This window comes from Lepidochelys olivacea (assembly GCF_965140295.1).
Source record: "Lepidochelys olivacea isolate rLepOli2 genome assembly, chromosome: 6".
Classification (NCBI taxonomy): Eukaryota; Metazoa; Chordata; order Testudines; family Cheloniidae; genus Lepidochelys; species Lepidochelys olivacea.
In genome coordinates, this window is record NC_140416.1 from 116285228 (window position 1) to 116304236 (window position 19009).

Sequence of the window (19009 nt, forward strand, 5' to 3'; positions counted from 1 at the left end):
ACCTCCTAAGCTTATCTTTACCAGCTTAGGTCAAAACTTCCCCAAGGTACAAAATATTACCCCCGTTATCCTTGGAATGGCCGCTACCACCACCAAACTAATACTGGTTACTGGGGAAGAGCTGTTTGGACGCGTCCTTCCCCCCAAAATACTTCCCAAAACCTTGCACCCCACTTCCTGGACAAGGTTTGGTAAAAAGCCTCACCAATTTGCCTAGGTGACTACAGACCCAGACCCTTGGATCTTAAGAACAATGAACAATCCTCCCAACACTTGCACCCCCCCTTTCCTGGGAAATGTTGGATAAAAAGCCTCACCAATTTGCATAGGTGACCACAGACCCAAACCCTTGGATCTGAGAACAATGAAAAAGCATTCAGTGTTTTACAAGAAGACTTTTAATAAAAAATAGAAGTAAATAGAAATAAAGAAATCCCCCCTGTAAAATCAGGATGGTATATATCTTACAGGGTAATTAGATTCAAAAACATAGAGAACCCCTCTAGGCAAAACCTTAAGTTACAAAAAAGATACACAGACAGAAATAGTTATTCTATTCAGCACAATTCTTTTCTCAGCCATTTAAAGAAATCATAATCTAACACATACCTAGCTAGATTACTTACTAAAAGTTCTAAGACTCCATTCCTGTTCTGTCCCTGGCCAAGACGACTACAGACAGACACACAAACCCTTTTTTTTTTCTCCCTCCTCCCAGCTTTTGAAAGTATCTTGTCTCCTCATTGGTCATTTTGGTCAGGTGCCAGCGAGGTTACCTTTAGCTTCTTAACCCTTTACAGGTGAGAGGAGCTTTCCCCTGGCCAGGAGGGATTTCAAAGGGGTTTACCCTTCCCTTTATATTTATGACACCTTCTTTGTACACAACAAATATTAGGAGGATTTTTCTCATTTAAGTTATGCAGCAAGATGAAGGATATGCAGCCAGGCCCTTTGTTTCGCTTAACATTCCCAATCATGTATATCTGAACTAAAGATGCCTCCAGGAATAGAGCAGCTTCTGTAGCAGGCAGATTGAAAGAACTAGGTGTGCAGGGGATTAGTAATTAGATACAGAGCCTTTCACCACTAGGTCACTGGTTCAAACTGGGGTCAAGTCAATTCTGACTCAAAGTCATTATCACATGAAGATCATTTGGTGGCCTCAGTCCAGTTCAGAGTGGACACCAGAGAGATCACCATACCCCTAAAACTAGCATAGATAGCAACCCACTCAGCACGAATCAACATGGAGACTGTACAGTCCAATCACACTCTTTATGTGGCCCCTCCAGAACATGGCTGAGGTACATTGACATGAAAGAGCAGGGAAGCTCGCACTGTCACTGTTAAACCCCTCACAAACTAAAAAGGACACAGTCCCAGCAACAAAAAGCTTGCAATCTGAATCATGAGGAGAGGAAGATGTTCCCGGGGATAAAGTGCTATCCTGGGAGTCAGGAGTTCAGGGTTCAATACCTGTTCTGTCACAGACTTCTTGTATGACCTTGGACAAGTCACTTTGTCTCTGTGCCTCAGTTTCCCCCCACATCTGTAAAATGGGGATAGCACTGCCCTACCTTGTGGTGCTGTTGGGAGGAAAAAACATATTCAAGATGGTGAGATGCTCAGATCCCCAGTGGTGGTGCCGCATAAGTGCCTTACACACACATAAAGAAAAGGAGGACTTGTGGCACCTTAGAGACTAACAAATTTATTTGAGCATATGCTTTCATGAGCTACATGCATCCGATGAAGTGAGCTGTAGCTCACGAAAGCTTATGCTCAAATAAATTTGTTAGTCTCTAAGGTGCCACAAGTACATCTTTTCTTTTTGCGGATACAGACTAACACGGCTGCTACTCTGAAACCTGTCATTATATACACATGTGAATCACAGAAGATTAGGGTTGAAAGAGATCTCAGGAGGTCATCTAGTCCAACCCCCTGCTCAAAGCAGGACCAACCCCAATTAAATCATCCTAGCCAGGGCTTTGTCAAGCCAGGCCTTAAAAACCTCTAAGAATGGAGATTCCACCACCTCCCTAGGTAACCCATTCCAGTGCTTCACCCTCCTCCTAGTGAAATAGTGTTTCCTAATATCCAACCTATATCTCCCCCATTGCAACTTGAGACCATTGCTCCTTGTTCTGTCTTCTGCCATCCTCTTTCGAACCTTCAGGTAGTTGAAGGCTGCTATCAGATCCCCCTCACTCTTCTCTTCTGCAGACTACATAAGCCCAATTCCCTCAGCCTCTCCTCATAAGTCATGTGCCCCAGCCCCCAATCATTTTTGTTGCCCTCCATTGGACTCTCCAATTTGTCCACAGCCTTTCTGTAGTGGGGAGCCCAAAACTGGACGCAATACTCCAGATGTGGCCTCACCAGTGCCGAATAGAGGGGAATGATCAGTTCCCTCGATCTGCTGGCAATGCTCCTACTCATGTAGCCCAAAATGCCGTTAGCCTTCTTGGCAACAAGAGCACACTGTTGATTCATATCCAGCTTCTCATCCACTGTAAACCCCAGCTCCTTTTCTGTAGGACTGCCATTTAGCCAGTTGGTCCTCAGCCTGTAGCAGTGCATGGGATTCTTCCGTCCTCAGTGCAGGACTCTGCACTGTCCTTGTTGAACCTCATCAGATTTCTTTTGACCCAATTCTCCAATTTGTCTAGGTCACTCTGGACCCTATGCCTATCCTCCAGCGTATCTACCTCTCCCCCAACTTAGTGTCATGTGCGAACTTGCTGAGGGTGCAATCCATCCCATCATCCGGATCAGTAATGAAGATGTTGAACAAAATCAGCCCCAGGACCGACACCTGGGACACTCCGCTTGATACCAGCTGCCAACTAGACATGGAGCCATTGAACACTATCTGTTGAGCCCGATGATCTAGCCAGCTTTCTATTCACCTTATAGTCCATTCATCCAATCCATACTTCTTTACCTTGCTGGCAAGAATACTGTAGGAGACTGTATCAAAAGCTTTGCTAAAGTCAAGGAACACCACGTCCACTGCTTTCCCCTCATCCACAGAGCCAATTATCTCATCATAGAAGGCAATTAGATTAGTCAGGCATGACTTGCCCTTGGTGAATCCATGCTGACTGTTCCTGATAACTTTCTTCTCCTGTAAGTGATTCAGAATTGATTGCTTGAGGACCTGCTTCATGATTTTTCTAGTGACTGAGGTGAGGTTGACTGGCCTGTAGTTCCCTAGATCCTCCTCCTTCCCTTTTTTAAAGATGGGCACTACATTAGCCTTTTTCCAGTCCCTGGGACCTCCCCCGATCGCCATGAGCTTTCAAAGATAATGGCCAATGGTTCTGCAATCACATCCGCCAACTCCTTTAGCACTCTCGGATGCAGCGCATCCGGCCCCATGGACTTGTGCTTGTCCAGCTTTTCTAAATAGTCCTTAACCTGTTCTTTCACCACTGAGGGCTGCTCACCTCCTCCCCATACTGTGCTGTTCAGTGCAGCAGTCTGGGAGCTGACCCAGTCTGTGAAGACAGAGGCAAAAAAAAGAACTGAGTACTTCAGCTGTTTCTACATCGTCTGTCACTAGGTTGCCTCCCTCATTCAGTAAGGGTCCCACACTTTCTCTGACCTCCTCCTTGTTGCCCTTGAAACCTTTCTTGTTACCCTTCACTTCCCTTGCTAGCTGCAATTCCAATTGTCCTTTGGCCTTCCTGATTACACCCCTGCATGCTCAAGCAATATTTTTGTATTCCTCCCTAGTCATCTGTCCAAGTTTCCACATCTTGTAAGCTTCCTTTGTGAGTTTAAGCTCACCGAAGATTTCTCTGTTAAGCCAAGCTGGTTACCTGCCATATTTGCTCTTTTTTCTGCACATCGGGATGGTTTGTTCCTATGCCCTCAGTATGGCTTTTTTAAAATACAGCCAGCTCTCCTGAACTACTTTCCCCCTCATATTAGCCTCCCATGGGATCCTGCCCATCAGTTCCCTGAGGGAGTCAAAATCTGCTTTTCTGAAGTCCAGGGTCCATATTCCGCTGCTCTCCTTTCTTTCTTCCTTCTGTCAGGATCCTGAACTCGGCCATCTCATGGTCACTGCTGCCCTCTACGCACGGAAGTGCTCAGTAATTCAACAGGACACAAGTGTAGCTGATATACTATTTCCATTTTTTTAATCTAACAGTAGGCAGGAACCCATCTGGTTCCATTAGCTTGTGTTTGTCCATTTGACTTGCATCCTTTCTCCACTCACACTTTGCATAGGTACAGTAGAAGAAGTGAGCTTCTGGGCGAGTTCTGAAGTAGGCAAGAGAGCTCTATCAGCCCACAAATTGGGCAAGAGCATTCCATGCCTAGAGGGCCACAAAGAAGGTGGCAGAGTGGTGGGAGAGGCAGAAGGGAAGAACAAAGCAGGTGTCATTGGCAGAACAAAAAAGGAGAGAGACAATGACAGAGATATAGGTTGCTGCTTAGTAGCTTTTCATCTGGAATGAAGTGACAAGGAGCTGGAACCAATGATAGTGGCACAAGAAAGGTGGTGAGGGGCATGATGCCACTCATATTTCAAACAAAAGTAACTTTGGAAAAATACAGCACGCTCTTGTAACCAGTGAGTTAGCATTCATTTTCAGGAAGCGTGGCTAATTCCACTAGTCTGGGTTTTTAAATAAATAAATAGTATAGCATCCATAAAGCATGACACACTTTTGTAGCTGCCTAAAATGTTTAGGGATAGCTAACGTAATATCTCTAGTTTTCACCCTGACACATCAACAGGAATCATGGGCCTAGGTTCCTACCCAGAGAGCTCAATACTTATCCCTGGGTAAGGGAAACTTGTAATCCCTTCAACTGGAGCAATTGGGCTGAATATGATGAATATAAAGTGGCATGGTAGATTACAGCTAAAAAACAAATGAACAAATGCTTTATACCCCTTTCTTACAAAGAAGTAATGATCGAAAGGATTTTCAGTTTATTTTAGCCCGACTTTCAGAATTGATGAATCCCAGTCTCTAAGGTGCCACAAGTACTCCTTTTCTTTTTGCGAATACAGACTAACACGGCTACTACTCTGACAACCCCAGACTGACTTCACAGTTATTTCGGAGACAGGACAGTCTTGCGGTTTAGGCCCTTAATTGGGACTCAGAAATCTGGGTTTAATTCCCAGATCTGCCACACATTCCCTATGTGACATTGGGTAAATCATTTAACGCCTGTATGTATCTCTTCCCTCAGCTGTAAAAATGGGGGAAATAATACTATTTTTCTCCCACACTTCATCTGCTTGCTCTATTTAGATTTTAAGTTTTTAGGGCAGGGACTATCCCTTATTATGAGCACAAACAGCACCTAGTACAATGGACCCTTGACCTCAGCTGGGGCCACTAGATGTTGTTGTAATACAAGTTAATAATAGTGAATGCTCTCTGCCTTTGAAAACTAGGCCCCTTGTGTTTTGAGAGAGGTTGCTCAACATGGATTTTCATTTCTTATGCTGCTCTCTCCCAAAAGAGACAGCATTTTTCAACATTATATTGCTCTGAAACCTTAGAATTTAAAAAAAAAAGTGCAGGGAATACTTCTACTATTTTAGCAATGCAACATTTCCTCAAGAAAACCAGTTATTTTAATCTTGTTTTGACCTCCAGCTTTCCAACCTGTAGCTTCCAACGTACAAGCTGTTAGACATTTGGGCACAGTGGCTGAAAAGAATGGTCATGTGAAAATGCTGACGTACAACCACATTTCTGATCAGAGCCCGGCAATGAAAGTAGCTGCATGCGAGTGTCAGAACTTCTTACAATTTAAATCCAGCACATCAGCTCTCTAAACCTACGATAACACAAGAAAGAAAAAGCACATGACAGAGGTACACTGCCCTGGCAGGATACCCAGGTACACTTCAGGTGCATGAGGAGGTAGAAAATGAGAAGCCAAATGTCTTTGGTCACCTGAGCAGCAGGGGTATTCCTCTATAACCTCACTGCTGGATGATTTTCTAAACTGGGTTTTACAAACGTGACTGTTTGGAAAATTTTTTTCAAACTGAACCATAATAGGCTGAACAGGTCCTGACACATGCTGACAAACTTCATATCTGCATGGTTCAAAACATTCACCGTGGGACCACAAGGGCGGGGGAGGCAGAATAAATTTCTCTCTCTTTCTCACTTTATCTTCTTAAACCCATTCCAAATCCACAATCGGCCCTTAGAGCCCGTTACTGAGTAGGCTAGATGCCAATCACTCCTCTCTCCTTCCGGCCCCACAGAACAGAACATCAGATTCTTTCTTCTGCTCCCTCACCCAGACTCAAAACAAGGTTTCAGAATAGCTACCTCACAAGCTGTCTTCCCCACAGCTGTAAGCATCAGCTCCCTGCATAGGACCTCTCTGGGCTCTATGCAAGTTCCTCTCCACCATCGTCATATCATAAGAGCATAAAAACAGCCATACTGGGCCAGACCAATGATCCATTTAGCCCAGTATCCTGTCTTCCAACAGTGACCAATGCCAGGTGTTTCAGAGAGAATTAACAGAACAGGCAATTGAATGATCCATCCTGTTGTCCACTCCTGGCTTCTGAAAAACAGACATTAGAAACACCTGGAGCGTACGGTTGCATCTCAGGTCCATCAATGGCTATTAGCCAGGATGGTCAATCCTCCATGAACTTATCTTTTTTGAAAACGGTTATAGTTTTGACCTTCACAACATTCCCACGTAACGAGGTCCACAGGTTGAATGTGCGTTGTGTGAAGAAGTATTTCCTTTTGCTTCTTTTAAACTTGCTGCCTATTAAACGTAATTGGGTGACCCCTCGTCCTTGTGTTATGTGAAGGAGTAAATAACATTTCCTTATTTATTTTCTCCATACCAAAGGTTTTATAGACCTCCATCATATTCCCCCTAAGTCATCTCTTCTCCAAGCTGAAAAGTTCCAGTCTTTTTAATCTCTCCTCATATGGAAGCTGTTCCATATTCCAAATAATTTTTCTTGCCCTCTCTGTACCTTTTCCAATACTAATAGATTTTTTTGAGATGGGGCAACCAGATCTGCAAGCAGTAATCAAGATGTGGGCATACCATGGATTTATGTAGTGGCATTATGATGATGTTTTCTATCTGATTATCTATCCTTTTTCTAATGGTTCCTAATGTTCTGTTAGCTTTTTTCACTGCTGCTGCATATTAAGCAAATGTTTTCAGAGAACTATCCACACTGACTCCAAGATCTCTTTCTTGAGTGGTAACAACTAATTTAGACCCCATCCTTTTGTATGTACAGTTGGGATTATGTTTTCCAATGTGCCTTACTTTTCATTTATCAACACTGAATTTCCATCTGTCATTTTATTGCCCAGTCACCATCAGTGGCATGTGAGCCACTGCCTTGGGGAGGCTAGCCCCCAGCTCTGCCTTTCTGCTTGCGGCCCTGCCCCTTCAGAGCCCCCACTGCTGCTGCCGGGCCCAGCCTCCGGATCGCCAGGAGGGAGGAAGGGCAAGAGATGTGGCCCTAGAGCCAGCCCCAGCACATGGGAAGAGCCGGCTCACAGACCAGGAAGCAGGAAGGGAACTGGGGGAGGAGCATAAGCGGGGCCACTCCTGGCTGTTGAGGGAGGCACAGCCTCCCCCAAACTATGATACCCACCGCCCATGCCAGTCACCCAATTTTGTGAGATCCCTTTGTAACTCTTTGAAATCTGCTTTGGACTTAACTACCTTGAGTAATTTTGCCAACTCATTGTTGAATCACCACCCTTTTTCCAGTGCCTAGCCTGAAGAAGCAGTCAAGAACTGGCAATGGGGAAGGCAGGTTGCAGGGGGAGTGGGTATCAACTGAGGGACAAATCACAATTCTCAGTAGATAGGTAGGTAGGCAGGCCACAGGCAGCAAACAGATTCACTTCCTTGCCTCAACACAGCATCTCCCAGCACCTTCCCTTAATTCCCCCAAAATCTCTAGACATCAAGGTTTAAAACATTAAAGAGTTAGATTTGGTCTAACCTATATTATAAAAACCTACAATGGCAAGCACGCAAGCTAAACTCTTGGATGTAGAGCCTTCTTTGCTGGTCATTATCTAGCCAAAACTATTAATAGCATACATAGTCTAATGGCTAAATCTTCTAAAAGCACTACTTCCTAACCGAAGTTTTAAAAAAATATTTTCGCTATACAATTACAACAACCTAGCTTAGCAGGCTGGCATGCTCCTTTTTGTTAAGGGCATTTAATTGAATTCTTCTCGGTCCGTGAATAACGGCAGATATTTGAGGATTGGTGAACGTAAGCCATAGAACAAACAATACTGCAACCACGAGCATTTAAAATATGGTGTCACCATATTGATGGTTGAGCCCAATTCCATAGAATTTACACTGACCTCAGTAAGGAGAGTTGCTCAGACATGGTCTGTAGAATTTGGCCAGTTACGGGTTTTGAGAGGTGGGGGGGTGTAATTTTAATAGCAACATCTAAAAAAAGTTTCAAATCAACAAGCAAAGAGTTAAAACCAGGAATCCTACATTACTCCTAGCTAAAAATTAGTAAAAAAATTTATGAGTATGACTAGCAAAGCAGATGGCTATTCTGCAAAGATTTCAAAGGCAAGCCAGTCTTATTACTTTCTATTCTGAAGCATAATATAAGCTCATATAATGGGCCTGAAAATCTTAAAGGTAAAGACACAGAAGCCAATTTGTATAGGAGAATTATTTACTTCCTTATTCATCTCACATTGGTTGCTTTAGAAGTTGACCTGCCTTTAGACAGCTGCTGAAATACAACAAGAAGCCTATTGTATTTTCCAAAATGTTTAATTCTATTTAGGCAAAACTCCACAGATTTCCTGAAATCCAGCCTTGACAGAGTGAGATAATCTCTATTTTTAACAATGCGAATAATTAATCTCATAACAAAAGGAAAAACAATCTGATAGTTTATTATGGGATTTAAAATTAACCTTTGAGACAAGTCTTAAAGCCATGTGAAGCAACCATTGGTCTGGGAAAGCAGCATTGTTTATGGTAAATATATCCATTACTGGTGTTTAAATCAGCATCATCAAAATCTCTCACACTTTCGATTGAGGACATTACCAACTTTGAGCCTTCTCTTGATAATTAGTGTTTCTTTTAATGCAGATAGCTATTGTTGCTAGAAAGAATTCTTGCCATTGAAGAATATTCAAGCAAGATTCTCCTGTGAGGTAGAATGGCTGGAGGATGTATGCAGGCATGATTCACTGGCCCAACCCCAACCCCTTCCATTCTGGGGCATAAGGAGTTCTTGCTGAAGCAGACCTAAACAGTCAACTAGGTAAATGGACAATCTGCAAGAGCCCCAATTCATGTGCCCAGCCCTTATCCACAAGGGAAATGCCTGGATTCTCCTGCATCAGGGCCACCCATGACAGTAGAATCAGGAACAAGATTTAACCCAAATGGATTAAAAAACAAAAACAGAATTAGAATCACATGACTTTACAAAGCAACCAAAGTGTATGGATGTCACAAAACAATCTGACAGACAGTCAATGTACTTTATAATGAAGTTTATGTTATCAGCTGGGATACAGTCAAGATTTTCTTTCCTATTTCCTAATAAGGGAAAAATTGATTTATTGTGCTGCCTTACCAATAAAATAAAAAAAGGTAAATGAATATTTCTCCTACAGGTTAGCACTTTCCTTATTCTCAAGTCCATTAATTAGCCAATAGAAATTAAAAAAACAAAATTGTAAATCATTATCCTGCGATATTTTATACACATGGACTTAGTGCTTAATGTAGATATTACTGGCTAAGACAGCTACAAATTAAGTTAAAAACTTACTGGTAAGTATTGGTGTAGCACAAACATCACTTTTTCTACCCCATCATTTCTAGCCTCTGCTTCTGAGCAGTCATCATAATGCTCATTGACACTTAGAGACTGGGAGTGGCACAGAGATGACCCCTGAAAGCACAGAGCTTCAAAACGAAGCTGATTGCCAATGCTCCACCACCTCCCCCCAAAACACTGCTTTTGCCATCTGCAGTTGATGCTGAAACAACCCAACCTCTTCTGCCCATACCCTCTTTTAGGGGGCCGGTGGAAAAAAATCAATACGCCATCTAGAAAAACCTAAATTAGGTATTATGAATTATGGATGTTCCATCTCAGTTCTCTTTTTACTGTAAAAAGATGTTTGTTTTAAAGTGCTTGCACAGTTACAATTATTTCCAATTACTCATCCCCATCAGGTCAAATAAGGGACATTTTGGCTGGGGAGGTGCAGAAGCTCTCTGTATCTCTGTCGTCTTTTACATTTTGAGAGAGCTGCATGCCTTTGCATTGTGTCGTTTCCTTCGTTAATGAAGTTAATGTGACCCACAGGGAAAACAGGGAAAAAGTCACAGGCATTAGTTCTTTACATCCAGTAAACATTCACTAGATAGTAATTTTGGCATGAACACAAGTCACTACACAATGGTTACTACAAAAAAGGCTTTGAAAAAGTAGAAATGCCCATAGGGCACATGAATAGTAGTCACTTTTTCCCACTTGACTATACTTCATGCTTTAAAAAGCAGTAATTATTAACAACTATGTGTATGGTAGTAATGCCTAGAGGCCCTACTCAAAGATCAGGACCATACTGTGCTAAGTACAGTACACACACATCCTAAAAGGACAGTCCCTGTCAAAAAGAGCTCAGAACTAAGTTTAAAAAAAAATAGTTTAAGAAGCAATATGGAAGGGAAAAGAGTAGATAGCATACAAAAAGGGTCCGGCTCACATTGTTGTACTTGCAGCAGTGTTCTTTCTAAGGCCTATTCCTGCTCTTTGTGAGGCACATGTATGTCCCATTGATTTCAATGAGTGTTGTGCCCAGCTGACCCAAAGCAGAATTTACCCCATTCATTTTTTCTTGGTGTTAATGACAATTAAGTGTCTACAATATGCTAAAAATTGTCAAACTGATTTTTCGTGGGGAATTACCATTTTTTTAAATGGTTGCATTCTAAACCACTTCAAAGTGTGGGGGGGAGGGTGGAAATATTGGCAGGTCAGTACCACAACGTTTATGTTTGTTGCTATATCACCAGCGTTCTCCCTGTTCTTTCTGTTTAAAAAAATAAAGGAAAATAGACTAAGCATAATAGGGTTCTTGTGAAGGGGAAATTAATCTTTCAAATAAGGTTATAGATCACATCTAATGAGAGAAGACACTGTAAAAGACGTGCTCAAGTTGAACTCCAAAGAAACAACCATTGGGGAAACAGCAACAAAAATGTCCCAGGGGCTGCAGAGATAGACACTGCTCCATGTTTTATATACTTTGTTCTATTAACCACATTTTTATTTTACAAAAAGAAAAGGAGGACTTGTGGCACCTTAGAGACTAACCAATTTATTTGAGCATAAGCTTTCGTGAGCTACAGCTCACTTCATCGGATTCATAAAAGTGGAAAAATTGGTTAGTCTCTAAGGTGCCACAAGTTCTCCTTTTCTTTTTGCGAATACAGACTAACACGGATGCTACTCTGAAACCTATTTTTATTTTAGGTCTTACGGCTTATTTATTTATTTATTTACTTTTAAATTTACCAGGCATCCAGAGCAAGGTGAAGCTGAACTTCAATCCACTATTGACCTCTACCAACCTCAATGGAAGGTCAATTTCTGCTTCCACCTATACCAGCTTCCTAATCTGTGTGCTGTATCAGCAGTCAACAGCAATTGTCATGTATTATATAGGGGCCAGTCGGCCATGCAGTGCTATAGCATGGTACTGATTTGCACTTGGTTCACATTTGGTAATTTAACATCAACCATGAGAGCTAGAAATATAAATAGAATCTTAAAACTCTGTAGAAAACTTGATGGTGCACATACTCCTACCCACTCAGCCAAGCTTTCCATTCATCTGAGGCGAATGGATGTTTCAAGCCATGGTAATAGCAATAATGAGATGGAAGCCTATGGCAAATGCTGCAAAATATTCTCTTCTGTTTCATAAGCACAAAATAGATTCTCCCAGCATCATTTCAACAATCTGTCTAAGTTGCTAGAACCTCCCACAGACACACACACTCTACCTACCTCTCCCAAAGGCTTTGGCCTGCCTGGCTATATCTGAAGTTTCCCAGACAAACACATTAACTCTCCAGTTTCTACCTTCTGATGCCAACAACAACACAACAACATGCTACTTATAGCTGAAAAGGTGGGGAATGCAACTCTCTGAAGCTAACACCAACAAAGTTTAGAGGAATGCTTACTCTTCTTTGCTGAAGAGTTAAAAGGGAGCAAGATCACCTTCATGTTTTCTTTTAAACCTAAATCATTGCCTTCCCTGAAAGTACCCAGCCCCTTCAGTCCACCTCCAAAAAGCAAACAAACAATTTAAGAGCGACTCCTCTGAACACTTCTATTTTTGTCTATGCAGACTCCATCACCTTTCCATAAATCTTGAGTAACTCTAAAAAAGTGGAAAATGAACTCCAATACAAACAAATTCCTCCCTCAAAGGGCAAGTCTCTGCTTCAGCAAATCCAAGGAGAAAGAGTTCAGCGTCTGCTCCTAAACCTTCCTCTCCCGCGTAGCAACATAAAATGCTGCCACAGTGGTATGTAAGGTCATCTGCTTCAAAGCAGCTTCCAACTACTGTACTCACAGAAGCAAAATGATGAAAGACACCATATGGCTGCTGTCATGGTAAACAAAGCTAACAGAGGCATATAATAAGAATTCGAATTTTTCTTCTTTGTTTAATCTTTTCTTTTGCAGCACCACCAATGCCCTGTGTGCATTTCCTTTCCAGCAATAGAACACCACTTCCTCTATGCATCATAGTTTTTCTCTTGCAGATAAAATGTTTATTACTTAAATATGTCCCCCAACTGGACAAATATGATTAAAAATGTAAGGAGAAAGTAATTAGATAAACATCAGATACCATGATAAACCCTATTAAAGAAATGCAGCTTTGATATTCTATTAGGCAGTCGGAAGATAAAAGCCTGTGGTCTCATGAGCACAGCACATCAAAAATGTAAGCATTAAGACTTACCAATTTCTTCTACTTCTTCCAGGAAATCATTATATTCCGTTAGACTGGGAAAGTCATCTTCTCTTTTATTGTATCTGAGAGAGACGAGAAACTAGTGTTTGCATAATGCACCGAGATGGCAGTTGAATTCAACACTGGGCTCACTTCATACATGGTATATATGGCCAAGGATTATTATGGTCAGAATACTATATGGCTCCTTTAAAGTGAAATAGGACTGCCCATCCCCCAGTGAAGAGACCACCACTGTCTGAACCAGTGCTACACCTGAGTCTTTATCACGTTTCTGGAGCTGCAAAGAAGTGGAGGCATAGGCTAGCGTGTACCAATTCCAAATCAGCTCCTCAGACACTACTTAAAAAAAAAGAGCAGACTTACTAGGAGTACTCTCAGCTAGAAAATAACCACCTCAGCTCCTTGTGGAAATGGCTGAAGAGTATGCAGTTTGGCTTTGTGTCCAGCTCTGGTGCAGCCATTAAGTGCCACCGTATTTGAGCCCAGGCACCCACACCTCTCAAAGCTCGCATGTGGGATGCAACAATGACACAAAATGAGGGACAGACAAACAAACATAAAATGTTGTGGGATTCATCTCTTCAGCATCAGTAACTCTTTCACACAATCCTTTATTTCTGACCAAAACAGTTTTCAGCAGTAAAGGTGAGAGAACAACAATTTTACTCCTGAGGGAATTCTGCACACACAAAAAAAAAACCCACACCCTAAAAATTCTGTGCACAATATAATAAAGTAACAATATAATCATGCCATTTTCAATTATTTTTGGTAACTTTATTTCAAAATACCTGTCAGCAAGTATGTCTGTAATAATAAAACAAAAAAAAAAAAGATTCAGGAAATGTTGGTAGACTCTTTACCAACACTTGTATGTCAAACACAGAAGACTTTATGGATATGTCTACACAGCAAAGAAAAACTCAGGGCTGGCCAGTGCCAGCCAACATGGGCTGGAAAGGGTCAGGCTGTAGGGCCTGTTTAATTTCTGTGCAGACTTCTGGGCTCAGACTAGAGCTGGAGCTCCAGGACCCTCCCACCTTACAGGGTTCAGCCCCAGTCTTCATATGTGGGACCCTCACATCTTCAAACTCCATGGTTCAAAACCTAGGTCCAGATGCAACAATAACAAGGCTCCTGTTCCTTGATCTACTCACTGATTCACCTCAAAAAGGACAAAGCAACTATTGTCCTCGCACTCTAGAGCCAATTCAGTTTGGAAGGTAAACCCCTTTCAAGGAGGCAAGCACAACAACCCCACATTACACAGAGTGGACCTGGTTAGGAAAGCAAAGACACCTCAAGGTCATGATGAGCCTCTGCTCCTAATGAGGTCAACCAGTTACATGGCTTGCAGAGCAAATCAATTCCTTTTTTAAAATTAGGCACTTAAATCTTCAAACAAAACAAAATTAAGACATCTGAATCTTTAGATCTACACACATACTCCCATTGGCAAAAATAAATCCTTTTTTGAAGATGGAAATAATTTAAGTCCATTTGAATTTAGTTTTCTGAACTACAATACTCACACTTTCAATACTTTCTTCCGAATTTCCACCTCCTTGTCAATGGCAGGGTCTTCAAAGAGCTGCACTCTGAAGTTGCTTTTCCGCAGCGGGGTATCACACTCCTGACAGTTTCCGGCCCCCCGGACAAACAACAGCTCCACACAACTCTCGCATCTGACAGAGAGAAAAATGAGTTAAATGAAAGAGTGATGCTTAACAGTAACTGCAAGGTAAGTCTTTCCCCTGTTTATTATTTGCACATTATTTTTAATTTTGTGTGAATGAGAGTGACAGCAAGGAAACACTGTGCTCATGAAAGGTGCCAGGTTAACATCACTAGAAACAAACGTCCTCTATTCAAAGTACCCAAGAGCATCATTAACGGCAATGCAAGTTTCCCTACATTGGCCTGGTCTAAGGAAGCCCCCTCCAGGCTTTATTCTCCCTGTTTAAACTGCTTGGCCTCTTTGCTGAGAACACCAGGTAGCCTGCGTTCTCACTGCAAAGTGGGGGAGTGGATGACGTGGATGGAAAAGAAGGGGAGCTGGCGGAAGCCTCCTGGGTAATTGTGGAATGAACATAGGGTTACCTGCACTGTAAACTTTTATCTGCCAGGTAGTCCCAGACATCTAATGATGAAGTTGTAGGCTGCTTAAACTCATAACAAAATGTCTGCTGTCCTCCTTTCTGTATAGCTGGACAATAAGGGTATCACAATCTGGCCCTAGCCCTCCCAGTAATTATAGATAGTACTGTAACAGTTCTGTCACTCTGGACCTGAGCTAGATTCAAACCAGGCTCAACCACATTCAAGAGATTCTATGTCCCATTATTACCAATGCCCAGTGTTAGAGTCCCCTTATTTTTTCTGCTCATAAATTCAGAGCACTGCACATAAATAGATTGTACACAGAAACAGCATACCCCGCCTCACCCCCCAAAATGCTGATTCCTACCACATTAACGAGCATCTTCGTTTATAACTGTCACTTGCTAAATGTCAACTGACATTTAACAACAAAAGAAGAACACCCAGAGGACACTGAAACCAATACAAAACTCAAGATGTATTTGGGTACTCGTACCATGCAAAATACTAGCACAGGACAACACCTGTTGCAGTCATGTCCTATTGTTGAGGGGGTGAGAGAGAGAGCGCGCTATTTATATCTTCGGTACATTAAAGCCATGAAACAGTTCTATACTAATGGCCAAGATTCACTGTCTCTTCCTAATCTCAGGATGCCAGGCAAATTATTAGAGAGTTCAGAGAAACACTGAGACGGCTGTGAAGGAACTTGAAACAAAACTTCCATCCCGCTGAGCAGACCGGTTCCATTACTTATTGAGGCAGAGCAGGCTAGAGTGACCTAATTTTATTCTGCCTTCATTTAAGATTGGAAATTGCAGAACAGTGCAACTGTAATTAGTTGCTCTGATGTTACTTTGCCATTCTGCTTGAATGCTATCTTAAACACTGGCCAACTCCATTCCATTAACCAATCTTCCTCTTATTTATATTTCTCTCTCACACGCACACACACACTTACTACTTCTACTTCAGAAGCACAAACATTTAAATACAATTTATCAAAGGAGGGGAAGGAAAAAAAAAAAAAAAACTTTTTAGCACATTTGACCAGAAAAGTGATGCACTACAAGGATGTCAGCTCAAAAATTAAGCTTCTGTTCAAACTGTTTTGCCTACTATCATTTACAAGCAACACCCATAACTGAAATAATAGAAAGACAGTGGGAAGGAAACATTTCCTTTCTACCACTATGTTTACTCTGTGCATGTGACAACCCTACGTGTATAGACAGTTTCATTGTTCCCTTGGTTTAGGCAGTCAATTTTGTTTGTGTGGGTCTCTTGCTATATCACCTGGTGCAGAAGAGGGATGGGGGTAGGGGACAGATTTTAATTTTTAAATTAGGGAAACAAGACTGTAAAGCTACAAAGATTTGCAGGTTGACCCAGGCGCTAATGTTTTTATTATAGTATTGTCTAGGGACCAACTGCAAACAGGACCCTACTGTGCCAGGCACCGTGCAAACACAGTAGTACCTGAAGCAACGTAACATTCTCCCTCCCTCCCCCCAAATTGACTAGATATCAAGTTCAAACTAGACCCGACTCTGAAAGCATCCCTACCTGAGAAAGCACTGAAGCAAGCGCTCTAGTGTTTTCCCAAATTGGGGCCAGTGTCTCTTGAAGGCTAGAAAATATCTGTCTATACCAAAAAGGTGCCAGGACACCTCTAGCTGGGAATTCCACTTCACGTGCTCAAGTTCCCATTTTCCTCACACACCAAATCCTGCCTTCCATTACTTATATGCAACCCCTTTTGAATTCAATAGGGGTTACATGGGACTTTTTAAAAGGGCAGAATTTGGCACAGAGCAGGCAAAAATCTCTTGCCCAACAGCAGTATCCTCACTATCCCAGAGAACGATTACATAGAGTTGAAACTCTACATTTCCTTGCTGATCGGCCACACCTGCCTTCAAGCAAAGGGAGGTCTGGCCACCTTCTCAACGACTGATCGCAGACACGTTTGATCTCAAGAATATTCTTGTTTTATTAAAAGAAAAGAAATAATCTCCTGAGATCCCATCTGACTGGTTCTCTTTGATCTCTTTGTGTACCACTAAACCCAAAGAACACACTTATAAGACAAGGGCAGGCTGCAGGAAAGAGGGGATTAATTACATTTGGAAAGTGCATACAGGCCCTGATCCTGATTAGGGCCCTGCTGTGCTAGGTGTTGAACAAACAAGAAAAGAAAAATATGGTTCCTGACCCAAAAAGTTTATGAATCTCAATCCTGAAACATGCAGGCGAACTGCTGCATCCACATGGAGTCCCAGTGGGGTTCTCTACAGGCACAGCAGTCAGACCACGTGATGCATGTAGCGTGACCACCTTTTCAAAAGGCAAAAGCAGGACACATGTAGGAGATGCCGCCCCTCTCTGTGACCCCACCCCCCACTCCTCCTCTTCCCCCAAGACCCCACCCCTGGCCAGGCTGGAAGCCAGTCCAGGTTAAGAGCCACCCAAGGAGCCTTTTGTGCTGCTGTGGGGAGTCCCGGACCCTCCGCCTGCCGTGGGCAGGGGGCCGAGGGGCCCTAGAGCAGCCCCAGTCCCATGTCTCCACCCCCAAGGCAGGTGGAAGGTCCAGGGCTCTCCAGAGCAACTCGGACTCCCTGGGCAGCTCTTACTACTGCCTGGCTCCTGCTTCTGGCTTGGCCAGGGGGAGAAAGACCAGGAGATGGGGCCTCATGGCGAGTGGAAAAGGCCAACCTCAGCAAGAGGCTGGGGCCACCCCTGAGCCTCACGCAAGCATGGAGCAGCGCCACAGGAAATCCAGGACAAATGCTGTCCCAGAGTCATTCAGCCCAGGACTGGGACTTGAACTCTGCATTTCAGGACTGTCCCACCCAATTTGGGATGGGTGGTCACCTTATTTGCACATGGTAGGATCATGGCCTACGATGACATCACAGAGCTGTCCCAAGGAGGGTCACCCATAGGCTATGTAGATTCAGACAGACAATGTATCATGCATCTATTTAGCAGGAATAGTAATACCAGATAGTGTAGCATTCCCTTACCTGCCCACCTTTGGACAATTCCATTTAGGAACTGGCAAGCCACTTAGCCTTTGCATATCAGTTACTCTACTTAATCAGGACAGGCATTTTTGGCCCCAATTCAGCAAAGCCCTTAAGCATATGCTTAACTCCAACTGAAGTCAGTGCTTAAGGGCTTTGCTGAATTGGGTCCTTTGTCAGGATTTCAGGGAACTAATATAGCCTAATAATAACAAAGGTTATGGATTGCTGCTTAAATCAGGACTGTACATTTGTTCAGACCTGGATCCTGCTCCCATACAAGTCAATGACATAATTCCTAATGATCTCAGTGGGAACTGGACCCTGAATAACGATGCATTCGACAGTGACACGTGATGCTTAACCAAGTCAAAAAAAGATGGGAAATTGTGAACTCCAGTCTTAATACAGAATGTGTCAAAGAAAACTACGTATCATTTGTATTCAAAATACTTTATTTAATTTTACATTTGTGTGTGTCCTAAAAAACACTTTCTTAATTGGGAGGAGTCATCCACCAGGGTATCTGGGTGGATAGGCAGTGGGGAAAGGAGTTACTAATTTCACCTAAAAATAGTCACACAAACGTCTAGAAGAGACTGGACTCTTTACAGTAGAATAAGATCAGCAAGACCCAATTATCATTACAAAGGTCAACCAACATTTGTAGAATACTGGCAAGATGTTCTAACAACTTTTTATCCCCCTTCAGAAGTGCCAAATGTTAAATGAACATCTCATGCTTATATAAGGGCCTGCTCTATGATTATGCTGAGAAGCGTGACAGACTGACAACATTCTGCAATATCATGAATGAACTGT

General features: G+C 42.6%; 1 protein-coding gene across 2 annotated transcripts in view; it reads right to left on the reverse strand.

The window, feature by feature from the left end:
* The window catches only part of MNAT1 (MNAT1 component of CDK activating kinase), a 198300-nt gene that overhangs the window by 127659 nt on the left and 51632 nt on the right, over nt 1-19009 (reverse strand). For both annotated transcript variants that reach the window (XM_084629981.1, XM_084629982.1), the window contains exons 2-3: nt 14594-14746; nt 13047-13120 (exon numbers count right to left, since the gene is read on the reverse strand). In XM_084629981.1, the coding sequence (XP_084486107.1) occupies nt 13047-13120; nt 14594-14746 (227 nt within the window). The remainder of the gene's footprint in view (nt 1-13046; nt 13121-14593; nt 14747-19009) is intronic.